Source organism: Pantherophis guttatus, chromosome 5, assembly GCF_059756535.1.
Source record: "Pantherophis guttatus breed Tessera chromosome 5, ASM5975653v1, whole genome shotgun sequence".
Lineage (NCBI taxonomy): Eukaryota > Metazoa > Chordata > Lepidosauria > Squamata > Colubridae > Pantherophis > Pantherophis guttatus.
Genome location: NC_142067.1, coordinates 94,304,012 through 94,322,760, shown reverse-complemented (window position 1 = coordinate 94,322,760; position 18,749 = coordinate 94,304,012). Strand labels below are relative to the sequence as shown.

The following is an 18,749-nucleotide window of genomic DNA, read 5'->3' as shown; positions in this document are numbered from 1 at the left end:
ATGTACATCTTTCTTCCTCCTGAAGTCAATTATAAGCTCTTTAGTTTTTTTGGTGTTAAGTGTAAGATTATTTTCTTTACACCACAATGTCAGCCCTTGTACTTCCTTTCTATATGCTGACTCATCGTTCTTATTAATGAGCCCTACCACTGTCGTGTCATCCACAAATTTAATAATTGTGTTGGTGTTATACAGTGGGGTGCAATCGTGTGTACAAGGAATAAAGGAAGGGGCTTAGCACACAACCCTGGGGGGGCTCCTGTGTTTAGTATCAGAGTAGAAGAATGGTGAAGACCTAACTGTTGGACAAGGCTGTAATGCTGGAAATGGTAGAAGGAAAGAGAAGAAAAGGTTGACCAGCAGCAATGTGGATGGACTCAGTTATAATGGTGATGAGTACATTGTTAGAAGACCGGGAAGATCAAATTAGGAACAGATCACCATGGAGAAAATCTATCTATAGGATTGCTAGGAATCAAAATGATGGCCATAATCAACCAACCAACCAACCAACCAACCAACCAACCAACCAACCAACCAACCAACCAACCAAATCTAAATAAATAATAAAAATGCTTCAGAAATACAAAGAAAATAAAAATAAGGCTATATCAGATCAAATTGGGGAAAGGTCTCCAAAATTGCTTGGTCTTTAAGACCAGCACATCCTTGCCTTAGCCTCCCCTTGCCCCCAAATTCCTGAAGCAGAGATTGGTTTGGTAGCATTTTCTTCCTGTTAAATCTAATTTGGTTGAGCTGGAGCTGGACAGTGAAGGTGATCCTGAAAGCATCTGAATGTCAAATACTTTGTAAGTCAAAACCAGCATTTTAAATTGGACCTGGAGACCAATTCATAGCTAATGCAGGATTCACAAAACCAATGTTATATGTTCCCAGTGCTAGGAGCCCAAAAGTATGGGGGCTCCTGCATTTTGAACCAATTGTGCTTTCCATACAGTGTATCCTTTATTGACAGTCCCATGTACAAATGCATTACAGTAATCTAGATGGGTGGTGGTATGGAAATAATAATAATAATAATAATAATAATAATAATAATAATAATAATAATAATAATAATAATAATAATAATAATAATAATAATAATAATTATAATTATAATTATAATTATAATTATAATTTTATTTATATACCGCTCTCCTCCCGAAGGACTCGGGACGGTGTACAGCCAAAATTAAAACATAAATATACAATATCATAGTTAAAATTAATTAAAATCATTAAATAGTTTTGGCCGAATTTTAAAACCCAAAGTTAAAACCCAATTTAAAATCATTCAATTAGACAGCCCCGCCTGTCGGAACAGTAGGGTCTTGAGGCCACAGCGAAAGACCCGGAGATCAGAGATGTTATGAATATCCGGGGGTAAATCATTCCAAAGGGCAGGGGCTCCGACAGAGAAGGCTCTCCTCCTGAGTGTCGCCAGCTGGCATAACTTGGCTGACGGCACCCTGAGGAGTCCCTCTCTGTGGGAGCGAACTGGTTGTTGGGAGGCTGTTGGTGGCAGAAGGCGGTCCCGTAGCTATCCTGGTCCTATGCCATGGAACGCTTTAAAGGTGTAACCAACACCTTGAATTGCACTCGGAAGACCACTGGGAGCCAGTGCAGCTCGCGCAGGAGAGGTGTTATATGGGCGTAACGAGGTGCGCCCATAATCACCCGCGCGGCCACATTCTGGACCAGTTGGAGCCTCCAAGGAGAGCCTTGAAGAGCATTCGGAGATATGAATTACTGATGCCAATTCCTCTTTGACAACATTCTGACCAGCATTAGTTAGATCCTGTGTACAATTATTCAGCAGATAATACTGTTCCAGTATTCCTTTCTAAATCAAATGTTCTTTCAATTAAATAAATTCAAAAGATGACTGTGCTTGAAATAATATGTCTTCAGCAAACACAGAATATAATAAGCCATGTTGATCTGTTGGGAGGAAGGAAGGGAGAGAGAATGGGGGGAAGGAAGGAAGGAAGGAAAGAAAAAAAGAAAGAAAGAAAAGAAAAAGAAAGAAAGAAAGAAAGAAAGAAAGAAAGAAAGAATTTTTCTCAGGTTTTCTGGTCACTATCTTGAAATTTAGTATTCTCTCTTTATTTAAATACAGTTGACAGCCAAAAAGAGTCTTCTTCTTAATTTTGCAAATCGTCTAACTGGAATGATTGAACTATACAAACAAAGAATGGACTGGTTAACTTCTGAAAGTCGACAGGTCTTTGGAGTAATACAGGAACAGAATATCTCCATTGTTCTGGATTTTGGAACTGCTTCTTTAAGTGAGTTCAATCTCTGTCGAGAAGCACTTTCTATGGTCTTAAAGCAGCAAGTCACCCAAATTGAGAAATTTAACTTAATCCGGTAAGTTATCTACAGTATATTTTATTAGTGAGATATACTATTTTTTTTACCACTGCTCTTTAAATGGCAACAAGCTATTTGGAAAGACATATAAAATATAAATAACTAAGGGAAAGTATTGCACATTTTTGCATATCTTTTAAACTATTTCTGAGACGAGAAGAATTTCTTGTCTGTTAGACGTAATAGAGGTGAGCTTTACTTGTAATGGGAAAGTGATCAAGAAAACAAGCTGGAGTGGGGTCAGCTCCCAAAAGTTAGATTATTGCCTCCTTCATTTGTACAGTGCTTTCTCAAAGACAGGTGCCAGACCATGTGAATGAGCAGAATTTTGTCACTAATGTGCAACTCTGAGTGGCTTATGATATGTCCTGGACATTTGGCACCCTGATCATGTATCTGTCTAGACATCAGAGAATATCTCTCTGCGTTCTGGTCTTAGGAATTCCCAGGCTTCCCAAGCGTATATATATATATATATATATATGCTTCCTCTTGGTCCTTGAAAGAGGATAATGTAGCATTTCCTCCAAATATTTTAGTTACTTCCTTTGCAGGGTGGCTCAGGATCTTGTGCCATGGCAAGAGAAACCTGTTTTTGCTACCAAGAACTCTATAGAAGATGCCACTGAGTGGCTCTGGACACTGGAATACCTACCAGCTGTTTGTCACACTGGATCTACAGAAGCAATCTTGGAGGCACTGTTTGATCATACGGTAATCTATTTCCAGAAGTGTTCAGTTAGGACTAAGGATACCCCAATGAGATTTAACTGCAAGTACTGCAGGAATGAATTATGAGGGGCCCAAGTACTAATAAAAGAATATGGGGCTTATTTAGAAGGAATTTCTTTCAAGTTGTTCTGCAGGCTGAAGTTTACCAATAACAGATGTACATGACAGTGTCCTATTCCGAAGGCAGAAGCTTTCTTTCTAATTCCCCTTGGAACAAGGGCAGAGAAATATTTCCATGACACCAAAGAGCTTTGAAATATATAGCCCTAGTTGGAATGATCCCTTTTGGTATATTAGGTGGAAATATACATGAGCATTTTTCCAGTGCATGCAGCCTTTCATAGGAACATCAATTAGAAAGTCTAATTAAATATAGAGTGGTACTTAGAAGTTGGTGAAAGCACCTAAATTTTCTATATTTAATTGGGTTCTCTTTATGTTGTTTTAGGGATTGTGGGAAGAACAGATCATGTTTTAGGTCATATTTATGCAGAAATATTGAAAGTGCAATAGGGTCTCCTAGTTGTCTCCTTAACACACACACCAAAAAAAAGCCACACTGTACTGGCTTGTTTGGAAACAATTAATTAGAAATTTCCCGACTAATTGTTCAAATGTACAGAGAAGTGTGAGTATGCCACACAGTATATCCATTCAAAGTATTGAATGCTGATCATGCCTTAGTCATTTGAAGGTAGTCAGGTGCATCTGAAGCAGACATCTCTGAACTGTATTTGTTAAGACAGAAATCTTTTGTAAGGTAAAGGTAAAGGTTCCCCTTGCACATATGTGCTAGTTGTTCCCGACTCTAGGGGGCAGTGCTCATTTCTGTTTCATAGTCGAAGAGCCAGCGCTGTCCGAAGACGTGTCCGTGGTCATGTGGCCGGCATGACTAAATACCAAAGGCGCACAGAACGTTGTTTATAGTGTATATCCTAGTAAAATAAAGCAGCCCTCTTCCCTGTTAAGTATGGAGGCTACAGATTCAGCACCAGTGGCGTTAATGAAGTTTAATTCATTGAACACTGGCATCCATTCCTAAACCCAATGAAGCCAAAATCAGAAAGGATGCATTGTAATGTCATGAGGCAAGTACATGTTTGAGTCATAACATTGCATACAAGTATGCAAGGGCTGGTGTTTGCATCACAGCATTGTGACTCATGTTTTCTTATTTACCCCTCCTTGTCCATCCGTGGATGTGTAAGCCATAAATTGCTGATACAAAAAAGTCAGGACTTAAATTAAAGCTGAGGATCACACAAAACTATATTACAGACAGGGAGATGTTTTTGTGGAGACTATATCCAACCTCAAATAGAAAATAGCTTTCTGCACTTCTGTTACAGAAATATAAACACAGCAAGTCCAGATATTGTAAATCATTCTGATAACACAGCATAAGGGAAAAATTTAAACAGTTCCCATTTCTGGAAAATGGAAGCTTTATTTATTTATTAAATTTATCAGGTCATCCAAGTTCATTGTGGCCTTGATGGCACACAATATGAAAACAATTAAAAACAAACAAACCGCAGAACAACAGGCATCTGGGGGAAAACTTACTTTAAAAAGAGCCACATGACATGACTCTTCTGATATAGGCAGTGGGCTCCACATCAGTCAATGAAAATGGTTTCTGAGATAGAACATGGACAAATTATCACTGTGTCTAGAGCTTAGAACCCAGTCACTTGCAAAACGTGTTGTTATGAATGTGCAACTTTATAGGCATAGCATACAATTCCTGGCATTGTCTGTGGTGATGGAATTTGTCACCAAACTCTTCTGGAGGGCACCAAACTGAGGAAATTGATAAAAAGACAATCCATTTTATGGAGTAAGAAATAACTATTTAAAAAAAAAAAACTATTACTTTTATTAAAAACAATTGATAAAACATCAGTAGTGGTGCTTTGTGAAGTGATTAAAGTCACCTTCTGAAGTTGCCACTTGAGCAATGAAATAGATGCAGGCCCCAAAAACTCAGAAAAACCACTTCAAGCTCCTTTGCAGACGTCCACAGATGCCCATAAACACTTTCACTAGGACTTCTACCTCAGAGTGTCTACCTTGAGGCTTCAAACAATGACTTCAAAGGAAATCTTTCAGTTGCTTGGCAAAATTTCTCTTCAAATGGTTTGTGCAGGTCCTTGTGTGTAATATTGATGTCATGCAGGTATCAGAAGCTCTTAATTTGTGCAACCGAATCTAGCCAATCCTAGATTAATCCTAATTCTTTCAGGTGATAAAATCTTCAAACTGCTCACATAAGAGCATGGCCATAGAATAGTCATTCTTCATCCTTTCATTAAAAATGTTAACTTTGTTCCATGTAACTTTGTCCTCGTAAAACTGATTTTAGCTATCAAAAAACAATTTGTTCCTAAGCCTATTTCTTCCTGACAATAGATGTCCTAGGAATGTATTGTTTTGGGACACAATTCACTAGTTATCTGAATTTAGAATGCTGGAACCCATTTTTTAAATTGTTATTACATAGTTTTAACATGTAGTAATTCAGTCCTATGAGCCCTTACCTGCAGTTTGCTGTAGTATGTCCAACCCTCTCAATAATAACCCTTTCAAGAAAATGTATTTCTAGAACCGTATATGGATACAGGTTATAAAATTAGTAGTTCTGCCACAAGACAATCCAGTTAGAACTAAATATTTTTTCACACTTCTGCTTCTTTTAGTCAAATAACGATGCACCAGAATCCCATTTCTTAAGTCTATACACTTTCTTTTTTCATTTTTAAAGGAAAAGTGTGATAAATTTATCAGGGCACCCAACTTAATTGTGGCCTTGGTGACACACAAGGATGACATTTGACACTATTCAAAATGTGTACTGTACAAGTCCACATGTGAATTGAGCATGAAGGCCCATATTGGTAATGTGAAGACTGCTGTATATCTTACCTTTTTCTGACTATTCTGCATGCTATGGGCATTTCTATCGTTTTAGCAATTATGTCAGTCAAAAATAGAAAGGTATAGCTCTGCTTTGCATATTGATCATGTTGTCCAGGTCTTTGACCTAAAGGTCTGTAACTCTTTTTGTTGAATGACTTGTGCACTTCAGACAGAAGCCGTATACTATTTTGTCGTGGGTGATATACCAGAATGCGCAAAGTACTTGCTCGTACAGAAGATCTCAAGAAGTTTATGTCCAATCCATACCATATCTTTCAACGCTAGAGAAGAAGAAACAGTTGCTTTCTTAAAGGATCTGAGTCAGCTAACCACCGGCAGGTATGAAGTAAATGGGATATTTAACATTGTCAGCTCTATAAATCCCAATTATAAGATGTCCCTCTGTAGTTGCTTACACTGGTGCTTTCTAGCTAGATTAGACCACATTCTTCATGTTATTTTGGGATGATGGGAGCTTTAGTCAAACATATCTCCATGGTGGAAAAAGCTAGAATATACAAATCCTTGGAGTAGCAGTCATTTCTCCTATCTTAGTGACAAAGCTGATGCCAGGGTTGGTTGAAAAGCCATATTGGCTGACTGAAGAAAATACAGATCGCAAGCAATTGACTAAGTCCACATACTGCATTAAGCTAACATCCAATAAACTTCATGATGGCTTAGCATGATGTGTGAAACCAGCCATAGATAAAAAATAATTATGGCAAGGAATGCCTTGGTAGTCATTTCCAAGAGGCAACAATGGTGAAAGCTGAACCTTTATTTAGCTTTTTATTGAAGCAATAGCTAAACATACTGGAATAATCAAAATGGTTATATCAGTCTGGTGTTCTGAAGGCATATCTATCATCTTTCCAGATAAAAACACTTAGAATATCTTTTCCAGTCAGTTCCTTTGCATGTGCTGAGCTGCACTTCCCAGATTTTCAAGGCATGATGGCCAGAGAGATTGAGGTACTGAGGTACTGGGGAAAAAAGTTATTTATTAAATGTATATAGCTATCCATTTTATGGATGTAACTCTGGGCAGTGTAGCATAAAAAAACCAGAAATGCACATTTTAAAATAACTATCAAAAATAAACACATATATACGGGTTTAAAAACTCGTATCTCATAAAGCCGTCTTGCAGGTTGCCTGTTTTCAAGGGATCCCCAGGCCTGGCTTGAAACTCACTTCTTGAAAGATTCCTGGAAGGCCAGTAGTGTTGGTGCTAATTAAAAAAAAAATACTGGTTGTAAATCTATAGTCTAGTGGAGAAATGTAGCAGCTGACTGAATGTGTAGTTCTATAGTTGGAAAGTTTATGTCAATGAACAAGTCATGGTCCTTTAAAAAAAAAATCAGAAATGTTATGTTAAATACCATGACAAATGCCCTGATTAATGTGTACAAGATAAAAAATGAATATTGCAGAAAATATTTTGTTATATAACTTGATTTCTTGAATGGCTGTTGTTTTGGCACCTTCTTCTAAATGATGTTTCAGAACAGATTTTTTTAACTAGCTGATAAAGTCAGGAGGATATCATATTGCCCATGTCTGTTTTCCAGCTGCTTTGAAATTTAAATTACGTTTTTATCTTCTCAAGGAGCTTAAATTGGAATAGATTGTTCTCAGTCCCTTCAATTATAAAAACTATGTGAGGTAGGCAGGGTGGAAGAAGGAAAATTCCAAGGTCGTCTAGAATGACTACAGCAGCAACAGTACAGTATTGTTTTATTTTTAACACTTTTCCTCCTAAAGGAGGTTACACTGTGGTTCCAGATGTATATTTATATCCTATGATTACAAATTAATATTGTTTACACTTCAGGTTCCATGCATTTGCTGAGAGGACAGATGAAGTGCTTGTGATAGGCCCTTCACTCAGTAAGAATGAGAAAGCTACCCTGAATTCAAGAAGGCTGAAAGGAAGACTCCCTTTAGGTAAAAGTAAACAAAATCAATGCTACCAATTGACCTTAAAATCTTCAAATGCACATTTTTATCCGAGATTGTATATCAAATGTAGAAGAATAACACAACAAACCACTACAGAGAGAAAATGCCAGGGTCATAGTTGCTTAACAAGAGTAGCGTATCATGCTAGATTAGATATGAGAGTGTTTGCACATTTGAACATGAAAAAAACAGGCTGATGGTCCCTCATCTGTAGAATTCAACTTCTGCCATAAACATTAGGTGATCAAAGTAATTTAAAACTGCGTTGAAAAATATATGAAATAAAAGGCAGGGCTTAATATTAAATAAGAGTCTCCTAGAATTATCACCAGGAGCTATGAAAACATAATTTGTCCGTTTTGCAGCTTGTTCGAGCTAATGCTAAAGCCATTGTATCAAAAGCTATTGAAAGATCCTCAACAAATTTCAAGGCCATATTCTTCTGTCTACTAGCTGCAGGTTGTCCAAGTCAGTTTGTCTGCTGAAACCAGATTTGACACACACTCCAGTTATATTTACATCTAAAATTACCTAGAATTACTGGTCACTGACTTGCTTCAACTGTTTGCTCATGTACATTTGCAACCTATATTATTTTATAATATAAAAGGCCTCTGGAGCCTTGGGAGGCCATTTTTGCCCTCCCGGAGGCTCGAGAAAAGCCTCTGCAGCCCCCCACGCCATGGTGCAAGAGGCTGTGGCCACGCCCACCCAGCAACCGGGCAGACATTGCTAACATTTGCTAACATTTCTGAAGCCCACCCCTGGTTCTTCTATGACAGTAAGTAGAATTCAGCTCATAACCTCAGGAAGATTGAGATCTCTTCCATATGATCTTGTCTTCACCCACCAAACTCTTGAACAGTTTAAAGCTTACCTATATTTTTTCATAATATGAGAAGCTTTTAAATGGTGCCAGTTTACCAACTGGAGAGGATCAATACCTCCTTCCTTCGTTACATTTATTTTTAAAAAATGTTGTGGGGGAAGCTGACAAATTGCTCCTTGCTCCCTGTTCAGTTAAGAAAAAAAATGCTAAAAACTGGAAGTCCGGGGTGGAAAGTCCAGAAGAAGTGTTCTTGTTAATGGGAAAATGGGCCACTCCAAACTCTATGGAATTCCAGCATTTCAAGTGGAAAGTTGAAGCAAGTTCTGATGCACCACAGTTGAACCAGAATCAAAAAACCCAGAATTGGCATCAGTTTTCTAATGTAGATGAGGTACAGGACCTGATGGAGCTAATCTGGGAGTGATGCAAATGTTATTTGTGAAACTACCCTGAGAAAAACCACACAAGAGACAAAAAAAGAGAACTGCAGAAAACACTGAGCAGGTGTGGGCTTTCAGTTAACTCAGTGTTGAAGACAAATGTCAGTGTATACCAAAATGTTTGGAATTTTTCTAAGGCTATAAAGATGAGATTATAAGGAAGCAAATTAAGAATCTGGTCCTTATTCAACAGGACAGACTCTGAATGGCTTGATACAATGTTCTTGCATGTGGGCATGTGATAGGTACAAGTAGTCCTTGACTTACAACAGTTCATTTAAGTGACTTATGTTGAACTTTCACTCAACAGTTACGAAATTTGCAGCATCTCCATAAACATGTCGAAATTTAGATGCTTGGCAACTGGTTCATATTTACAGCATGACCATTGTAGTGTCCCAAGGTCATGTGATCTCCTTTGAGACCTTCTGACAAGCAAAGTCAATGGGGAAACCAGATTCACTTAACAATCGGGTTTCTAACTTATCAACTCCAGTGAATCACTGGCAAGAAAGGTCATAAAATGGGGCACAACTCACTTAACAAATGTCTTACTTAAGAACAGAAATGTTGGGCTCCATTCTGGTTGTAAATTGAGGATTACCTATATTAGCCTTCATATTCCTTAAGGACTGCTTTGCTCAATGAATCCAATAGCAGGAACTTTTCAGATTCAGATGTCTGTATCTATAATGTGTATGCACTCAGTACATGGAATATGATGGTTTAAGGTCCTACTAATTCACACAAGTTACAGGTAATCCGTGACTTACTAATGTACCACAATTGAGCCCAAAATTAATCCAGCCACAGTTGTAATTTGTGAAATGTAGAGAAACCTGTCTTGATTGAGCTACTGCTGTATATTTTTTAATCATCATCATATGTCTGCTTTCATACTTATTGATACTTTTCAAGGAAGAAATAATAATAATAAAAAAAGATTGCAGCAAGTTATGCTCCCTGCTGCTTCTGACGGGCATTTTATAAAATATAGATAGTGTCATAAACAAGAGCTAAAATGCTAAATAATACTGTAAAGGAAGGTTTTTATAACCCACAAAGCAATTTGCTGTATGGGGAAAAAAAGATGTTATTTCAGTACCATTTTCAGTTATTTCAGCAGAACGCCCCCTATTTCCTGTGTTTTAGGGAAGAGTGAAATTAATATTTTTTTCTGAGAAAGTGAATTGGGGAAGATCACCTGTTTCAAAATAGAGATCATTTGTATATTCTCTAAGTCTGTTTTAAGTGAATGTGGAGAAGTTTCCAGAAGGGGAAAGAATTGGTTGCCAAATTGTGTATGTTAATACAAAAAATTATCCGGAGTGAAGAGAACTAAGCAATTCCTGTTATGAACACTGTGATTTCACATAGATAATTTGCAAATGCCATTTATTTAACAATAGCTCAGGCAACCGCATTAAGATTGAACATTCTTAAAACTTTTTTTCAGAAGAAGCAATCTGGAACTTCTGCAAACACAATATTTTTCTAAAATTCATCAGCAGGTCATTTTTTTTGAGCTGTCCAAGGGATCCTGAATAAAAATGACAGCTGCTTTAAGAATCCTACTAACTTTAACAGTGGATCTACTTACAGAGTAGCATCTTTTTTCAGGCTCCTGCATTGATGTTATAATCATCTCATATGAAGAGAAGCTGCTTTATTTGCTAATTATTTTGCTTGTCCATTTTTGTAACATTTCCATCCCTACAATATCATTTTGGGGAGGGTGTTGGGACCAGACTTTTTATTACAGATACATCAGGGGACTATGGTGCTTTATTCTTGGCTCGTCAATGGTTCTAAGCATGACATTTACTTTGTAAGTTTTTTGGTAATGGCTTGAAACAGATGCAATAGAACCTGGACAAGACCTGGCAGTGGAGACAGCAAATTTCATGCCATTATAGTGATAGATGGGTAGTGGCAATGGGCAAAGGCCCTAAAAAGGTGAGTGGATGGGTGGTGGGATGATATGACAAATTGAACATGCAATGGCAGTGCCTAAACTAGAAAAGATGAGTGCTCCCCTGATTGATTTGCAGGTGGTTTCGATTTACAACAGTTCATTTAGTGACCATTCAAAGATGCAACAGCTCTAAAAAGGTGACTTATGACCGTTTTTCACATTTATGACTGTTGCAGCATCCCCATGTTCAAAATTCAGATGCTTGGCAACTGGTTCATATTTATGATGTTTGCAGTGTCCCAGGGTCAGGTGATCAACTTTTGCAGCCTTCTGACAAGCAAAGTCAATGGGGAAGCCAGATTCCGTTAACAACCATGTTACTAACTTAACATCTGCAGTGATTCACTTAACAACTGTGGCAAGCAAGGTCATAAAATGGGGCAAAATTCACTTAACAATTGTCTTGCTTAACAATAGAAATTTTGGGCTCAATTGTTGTAAGTCGAGGACTAACTGTATTAGATTTGTAAGGCTGCCCAATTCTCAAACCTCTTTGAGCAGTTGGCATAAATAAAGGGGGGGAAAGGAGAAAACATTTAAAGAGAAAAGGGGTAAATATATTCTTCTCTCTAACCAAAAGGCCTTTTTATAAGTTCAGGGGGCCATTTCAAATTTTGGTCTGATTCTGACAGACAAGCTGTAGATGGTGTTTCTTTGTAGGTTAAGGATGTCAGAATTACTTACAGTATGAATGCTTGAATTTCTCTGGTAGGGATACTGCCTAATCCGCCATTAGAGACCACTGAGAATAAGAGACTAACGGCAGTGATGGGTTTCAAAAAATTTTACTACCGGTTCTGTCGGCGTGGCTTGGTGGGTGTGGCTTGGTGGGCATGGCAAGGGAAGGTTACTGCAAAATCCCCATTTCCTCCTGATCAGCTGGGACTCGGGAGGCAGAGAATAGATGGGGGTGGGGCCAGTCAGAGTTTTTACTACCGGTTCTCCAAACTACTCAAAATTTCCGCTACTGGTTCTCCAGAACTGGTCAGAACCTGCTGAAACCCACCTCTGTAACAGGGGTGGCCAAACTATATGCAGCTTTGTGTGTGTGTGCACCTCCAAGTCAGCCTTGACTCCTGGCAACTGCGTGGAGCAGTCCCTACAGTTTTTCTCAGCAAGATTTTGGAATTAGATTGTCAATACCTGGTTCCTAGGGCTGTGAGATAGCTTTATGTCCAAGGTAGAACTAGAATTCACAGACTCCTGGTTTCAAACCTGGTGCCTTAGTCAATTCAATACCCCAAACTGGCTCTCATAACGCAGTAACTTTTGGGGGGCATTTTTTTGTAAATAAATAAAAAAAAAAGAAAAAGAAAAAGATTGCAATTCTTTAGGAGAAAGCTTTTTAAACCGGAGGATATAGCTAAATCAGAACAATCCTCCCTTCCCCAGAAAAATTGGGTGGGGGTTGGGGGGTTATTATTTTCTTTTTTTTTCTTATTATTTCTTTTGTACACTGTTTTTATATCCTTGTCAGTCGCCTTGAATCTCCATGTGCAAGTAGGTGGCAATATAAATTTTCTAAATAAATAAAAATAAATAAAATAAAATAATTGGGTAATTAAGAGCAAATTCTATGGGTCTTTGTTGTTAAAATATAGCTTGCCCTGCTTGAATCTGAGTAGCTGAAGCAGCTGTTTTTATATATTACAGTATGATAGAGGTAGATGAACACTCTTCCCTGTGCCATTGTTTCCCTTTGATGATGTGGACTTCAAGTGATCCCCAATGATCTTGTCTTTTTTAAAAAATAATCCTCCAAATAGTTTTTGATTTATTGCTAACCCCAGATGCAAGAATGCAAGACTGCTTGCATTCATCTTTGTTCTCCCTTTTATTATCAGCTGTCTTGTGAGAGCTCATGCTCAAAGGTTTATCAAAATCCGTTCGATAAATAAGCTAATTAAAGCTTTCCCACACAGGTAGGGAGAAATTAACTCTGTATGCTTGGTTGATTTTCTCCAGCCCCCAGATCACAAAAGTAAATTGCAGATCTTGGAAAGGTGAAAACAAAGGAAAATTGCATATAGTTGACATAAGAAGAAAGGATATGATTTTTTTTTTCTTCAAAATCGTTCAGGACTGTGAAGCTCTTCATAGAAATATCTTCCTAATTCCCCTTAATTTTGATTCAGCAGCTGTTTAATAATTTCCTACAGCTAACTATGTTTCTCTACTGACTTTTGCTGTTAGAAGGAAGCTTTCCATCTGCTTCTCTCTAGGTACCCGGTTTATATTTCAATAGGTGGGCTGAGAAATCTTAAAATTATTCCTGTGTCTTTCTTTTTATGAGTGAATTGTGGCATGGTTTCAATCAGCCACAAAGTGTAATAATCTTCTAGAAACTCTCAGTATGCTGCATCTTATTAGCGCATTAAATGGGAATACAAATAATCCTGGGCATTTAGCTGGCATTATTGCTGTAGTTATGACGTAATTCCTAGTTATTACTGTGTGAGAGCTTTTCACCAGCAGAAAAGAGATCAGAACAACAGTTTTGTCTTAGTTTTACTTTTCCCCCTCCAGTGTGCTTAAAAAGAACAGCATTTGCATTCTAACATACAGTACTTTGTTTAAAGTGTAGAAAGTAAAGTTGGTATAAAATATTTAAATTGAAAGAGTGAATACACATCAAGTTTAGTGTGTTGATGCTAATAGAAGATAGAATGTTGTGGTTTGTTGTTCTAAAAAGTTTTGATGGTATAAATCAAACATCTAATAGAACCTTAGATGACTAAATATTAATTATTAAAAGTTATTCGCCACCTATCTTGTAGTTCAATGCGACTTTGAACAGTTTAAACATCTTAACACAGAAATTTGACTTACACATCCAACACAATTATCTGACAATATAGAATAGAACAGAATATTCTTTATTGGCCAAGTGTGATTGAACATACAAGGAATTTGTCTTCAAGGTGAAAGCTCTCAGTATACATACAAGCAACAAAGTGATAAATCATAAATCATAAGACACAATTATAAATCATAAGATACAACCAACAAAGTGATAATCATAAGATACCAATAAGAGAGTAGGTAATAGGAAAGGTGAGAAGTATAATATTAATACAGTTCTGTTATATGATTAGATATCCTTAGGCATAAAACAGTGCTGTGATAATTATGTGTTTAGCAGAGTGATGGCATGAGGGAAAAAATTGTCTGTGTGTCAATTGTTTTGGCATGCAATGTTTTATAGCAGTGTCCTGAGGGGAGGAGTTGAAGCAGTTTATGCCCAGGATGTGAGGGGTAATAATTATATGTTATTTAATATAGTTTATTAAATAAACACCATAGTTTTGTACATAGAAGTGACCCTGAGCTGCTTCATTTATTTATTGCTGAACTTATAATTTTCAAAGGACTCAGTAATTTTCTTTTCCAGGTGTTCTTGATATAATTTTGTAAATTTCCATAATTCCATGATGGGCAGCAAGGGAAAAGACAGCTTGCTAAATTCTAGTAATCCTCAGTTGAAACAGTTTGGATCAGTATTCAGGGACTGCTGTAGCTCATATGACTATATAGTGAGCAAGCAAAATATCTAAGGAAGCAGATTTCACAGAAGTTGTTTTCAAAGGAAAAATGCTTTCAGGATTGGGTGTGAGCATACTAGTGGCAATATGATGTGAAGGGCCTTTGCTATCCATTTAATGTATGGGAATTGGTTCCTATATCAAGACAGATATGGGAATCAAACAAAAATTTCCAGAGATTTGGTGTCATTCCACTACATAGAAACTTTAGATATACAATATACAGTATACAGGTTAAATGTTGAATAGATAACTTCTAAAGTGAAAGAAACTAATTAAAATGACTATTGAAAAGGTTCTGATTTTATTCATTTGGAATATTCAGGAATTACCACTTTCATTTTTAATGCATATTATTTACACATCCTTAGATTTAGAAATGTGCTTGGGTGGTAGATGTTGGTGGTTTGTTCTCCAACCTTATTGTTCAGTTTCCGAATGTTTCATCACCAGGCTAGGTAACATCATCAGTGGAACTTTGATTGAAATGTCTTGTTTCAGTTCTCTTCTGCTTTTATAGGTCTATAGCAGCGGTGGGTTTCAAATTTTTTTACTACCGGTTTTGTGTGGCTTGGTGGGCATGGCGTGGCATGGCTTGGCTTGGTGGGCGTGGCTTGGTGGGCATGGCAGGGGAAGGATACTGTAAAATCTCCATTCCCACACCACTCCAGGGGAAGAATACTGTAAAATTTCCATTCCCTCCCCAATCCAGGGGAAGGTTACTGCAAAATCCCCATTTCTTCCTGATCAGCTGGGACTTGGGAGGCAGAGAATAGATGGGGGCAGGGCCAGTCAGAATTTTTACTACCGGTTCTCCGAACTACTCAAAATTTCCGCTACCGGTTCTCCAGAACTGGTCAGAACCTGCTGAAACCCACCTCTGGTCTATAAGTCTTACATAGTCATTCAGTCCAACTGACCACATAAGACCTACAAAAGCAGAAGAGAACTGAAACAAGACTTCAACCAAAGTTCCACTGCTGATGTTACCTAGCCTGGTGACGAAACATTCGGAAACTGAACAACAAGCTCGGAGACCAAACCACCACCAATATCCTTAGATTTGTGCTGTCCAAGAGTTTCAAAGACAACCTTTATAGTGAATGTATCCCCTTTATTTTCCCTTCTCTTTCAAAATTTGGTTCTTAGTTTATTGCCATTGATACAAATTATCCTAATTGTTAATTCTTGGCCATTACTGAATTGTTGGAGAGCAATTAATTAAGTGTGAGAGAAAATAGTTTGTATTGTTATATTTGCCATTGAGACAATTCTGTGTTCTGTCATTAGGATGGGGATAAAAAAAATCTTTTTCTTCAATAGAATTCTGGGTAGATCTCAAAAGGAGTTAAGCTGTAAGCAGTAATGGTGATAAAGACAGCTAGCAGTGCTCATTTCCCACATTTGTAGCAGCTGTTGACTGGTATTTATTGGATGAAATCCATACCCTTGATGACTTATTATGAAGTATAGGTTTCCTGAGATAAGTTTACAGAGAGGATCAAAACTTGGGAAAGTGTTAATGAGAGGAGTCTCTTGGGAGATTACCTATGTGTTTAGGTAGTAAATATTGGTATTTGAGGATTTGTTTTCTATGATAGAAATGAAATGACATGCAAATGAAATTGATTTTGACATGTTCTAATCTTTTCTTTCAGGAAAATATATATGTCAAGATTCTTGAACTTAAGTTTAAAATAGGAAAATATACAGTATATGATCAGAAGATTAGGAAATTTGGACAGGAAACTATTGTGCAATTCATTCAGTTAATAAAGAAATATATGTCTTGGGAATGTAATATTTGCTGTATATAAATACTTAGGCTATAATAGCCTATGCAATTTAGCTTTTAATTACTGTTTTCACCCTTGCTCAATATCAAATTTATCTTACTTGAAAAATGCAATTCTGTTCAGTCCCATCCAGTTCTCAAAACTATTTATAAAAACATTAATCATTGATGCATCACAGACAATCATACAGCGTTAAGAGCCACAAATGCAATGATCATAGCCATTGGCAGAAAGCTATGATGATAAGATACGTACCATGACACCACTATGCAAATGCTGTCCTATTTGCAACCCAATGTCAAGTGCAGATATGTGAATTGTGAGGTATACATGCTGTGATATCATAATTCGTATTTTGTGATTTGCCCCAGTGCAATGGCAGTGACACTATTTAAATTGGATTTAATATTAAACAGTACCTAGGGTATTAGATCTACTAATCTATCAATCCATAAAATCTGATTTAAATTAAATATCTTGTGGAGTTGCTTTATAATATTTTGTACAGACTAATTTGTTTCTCATACACTGAAAAATACAGAAAATCCTGGCTTAAAAAAACAGGAGTGTCAGCATTCCAGAACCCCCCTCCCCCAACTCCAAGTAAAAACTCTGAAGCAAGCATTTTTCAAAGTTCTATTTATTAGAATAGGTGAACTAGCACATCTGGGAAAACCCGAATCTGAGAGGTCCGGGTTTTTCTTCAGTAAATCAAAACCCCCCAAACCATCCTCTCACTCCTCAGTCGATCACATGCTCCAATCACCATCCGTCCCATCTAGAGACAGCACTCTGACCACTCCTTCTCCAGATGCAGGATCGGCCTGACCTTGACCGACAGGAAGAATGCTATTATGTCTAAAGACAACCACTCTACTAAATCCCCCCTCCTACTTTCCCACACATGAGAAGGTGGCAGCATGGAAGTTTCCGGCCTAATATGGCTTCCAAAGCTGACAAGGAGTGGAAGTTATATCGTTTGTTATTGGAAAAGAGGAGACAGAGTTCATGAGACTGGGACTTGTGTCAACTTCTACTCATAATAGAAAACCATGCCGCCTTATGTCAGAACTGGGTAGACATTTGCAATGTATGCAATATTGCAGTCCTTGTCTCTGCTCCTGATAATTAAGTCCAGCCCCCTCCCCTCCAAAAAGGGAAGGACAATGCTTCTACAAAAGAGAATTTAATTTTTTTTAAAATAGGTATTAACATTGTTACTTGTTTTCAGCCAAAACTAATTTGTATTTTTTTGGTTAAGACAATTATTTTTTTAAAAAATCATTGCTTAAGAAACCAGGCAGGAGAATTTCTCTCAAATATTGGCTTTAAGCATAATTATCCTCCTTGAAACTTGGTATTCTGCCTTCTGTGATAATTATATATTCTCCCATGGGTAGCTTTGTTTCTCTAGAAGTGCTTTGCATAAAGGAACAAGTGTGGGCAGTGATTTTTTTCTTTCTTTCATGGTTGTAAGACAAATTAAGGACCACTTCAACTTGCCTGAACAATAAAATCTTTCTCTTGGGCCTTCTAAATCCCACTCTCTGAAACACAGGTAGTAATTAAGGAAGAGTCTTTTCTGTGTTTGTATCCTGCACATGTTTCTTTTCCCCTCACCAGATCTACTCAAGAGAACACACTTTGGGTCTCCTTCCCCCCACCATGAAACAGTATTATCTTGTTGCCAGTGGTAAAATTCAAATTTTTTTTACTACCAGTTCTGTGGGTGTGGCTTGGTGGGCATGGCATGGTGGACGTGGCAGGGGAAGGATACTGCAAAACCTCCATTCCCACCCAACTCCAGGGGGAAGGATATTGCAAAATCTCCATTCCCACCCCACTCTGGGACCAGCCAAAGGTGGTATTTGCCAGTTTTCTGAACTACTCAAAATTTCCGCTACCAGTTCTCCAAACAACTCAAAGTTTCCGCTACCAGTTCTCCAGAACCTGTCAGAACCTGCTGGATTTCATACCTGCTTGTTGGGCTCTGGAGTTAGGGCTTCTCAGTGGCAGCATCTTCCCCAGACAGCTGGATGGCTCTGGCCCTGCTAGCCTTTCATAAACTCTAAAGACCTGTCTGTTTCTCCAGGCATTTGAGATTAAGTGTGTTCTGCTGTTGATGTGGTTTTATGGTTGAGATGCATTGTGTGCCATGGATTACTGTTGATAACT

General features: G+C 37.7%; 1 protein-coding gene across 9 annotated transcripts in view; it reads left to right on the top strand.

Annotated features, from left to right (window-relative positions):
* The window catches only part of VWA3B (von Willebrand factor A domain containing 3B), an 88,558-nt gene that overhangs the window by 13,379 nt on the left and 56,430 nt on the right, over positions 1-18,749 (top strand). For all 9 annotated transcript variants that reach the window (XM_087871464.1, XM_087871461.1, XM_087871463.1 and 6 more), the window contains exons 5-8: positions 2,123-2,373; positions 2,931-3,090; positions 6,197-6,366; positions 7,865-7,977. In XM_087871464.1, the coding sequence (XP_087727590.1) occupies positions 2,123-2,373; positions 2,931-3,090; positions 6,197-6,366; positions 7,865-7,977 (694 nt within the window). The remainder of the gene's footprint in view (positions 1-2,122; positions 2,374-2,930; positions 3,091-6,196; positions 6,367-7,864; positions 7,978-18,749) is intronic.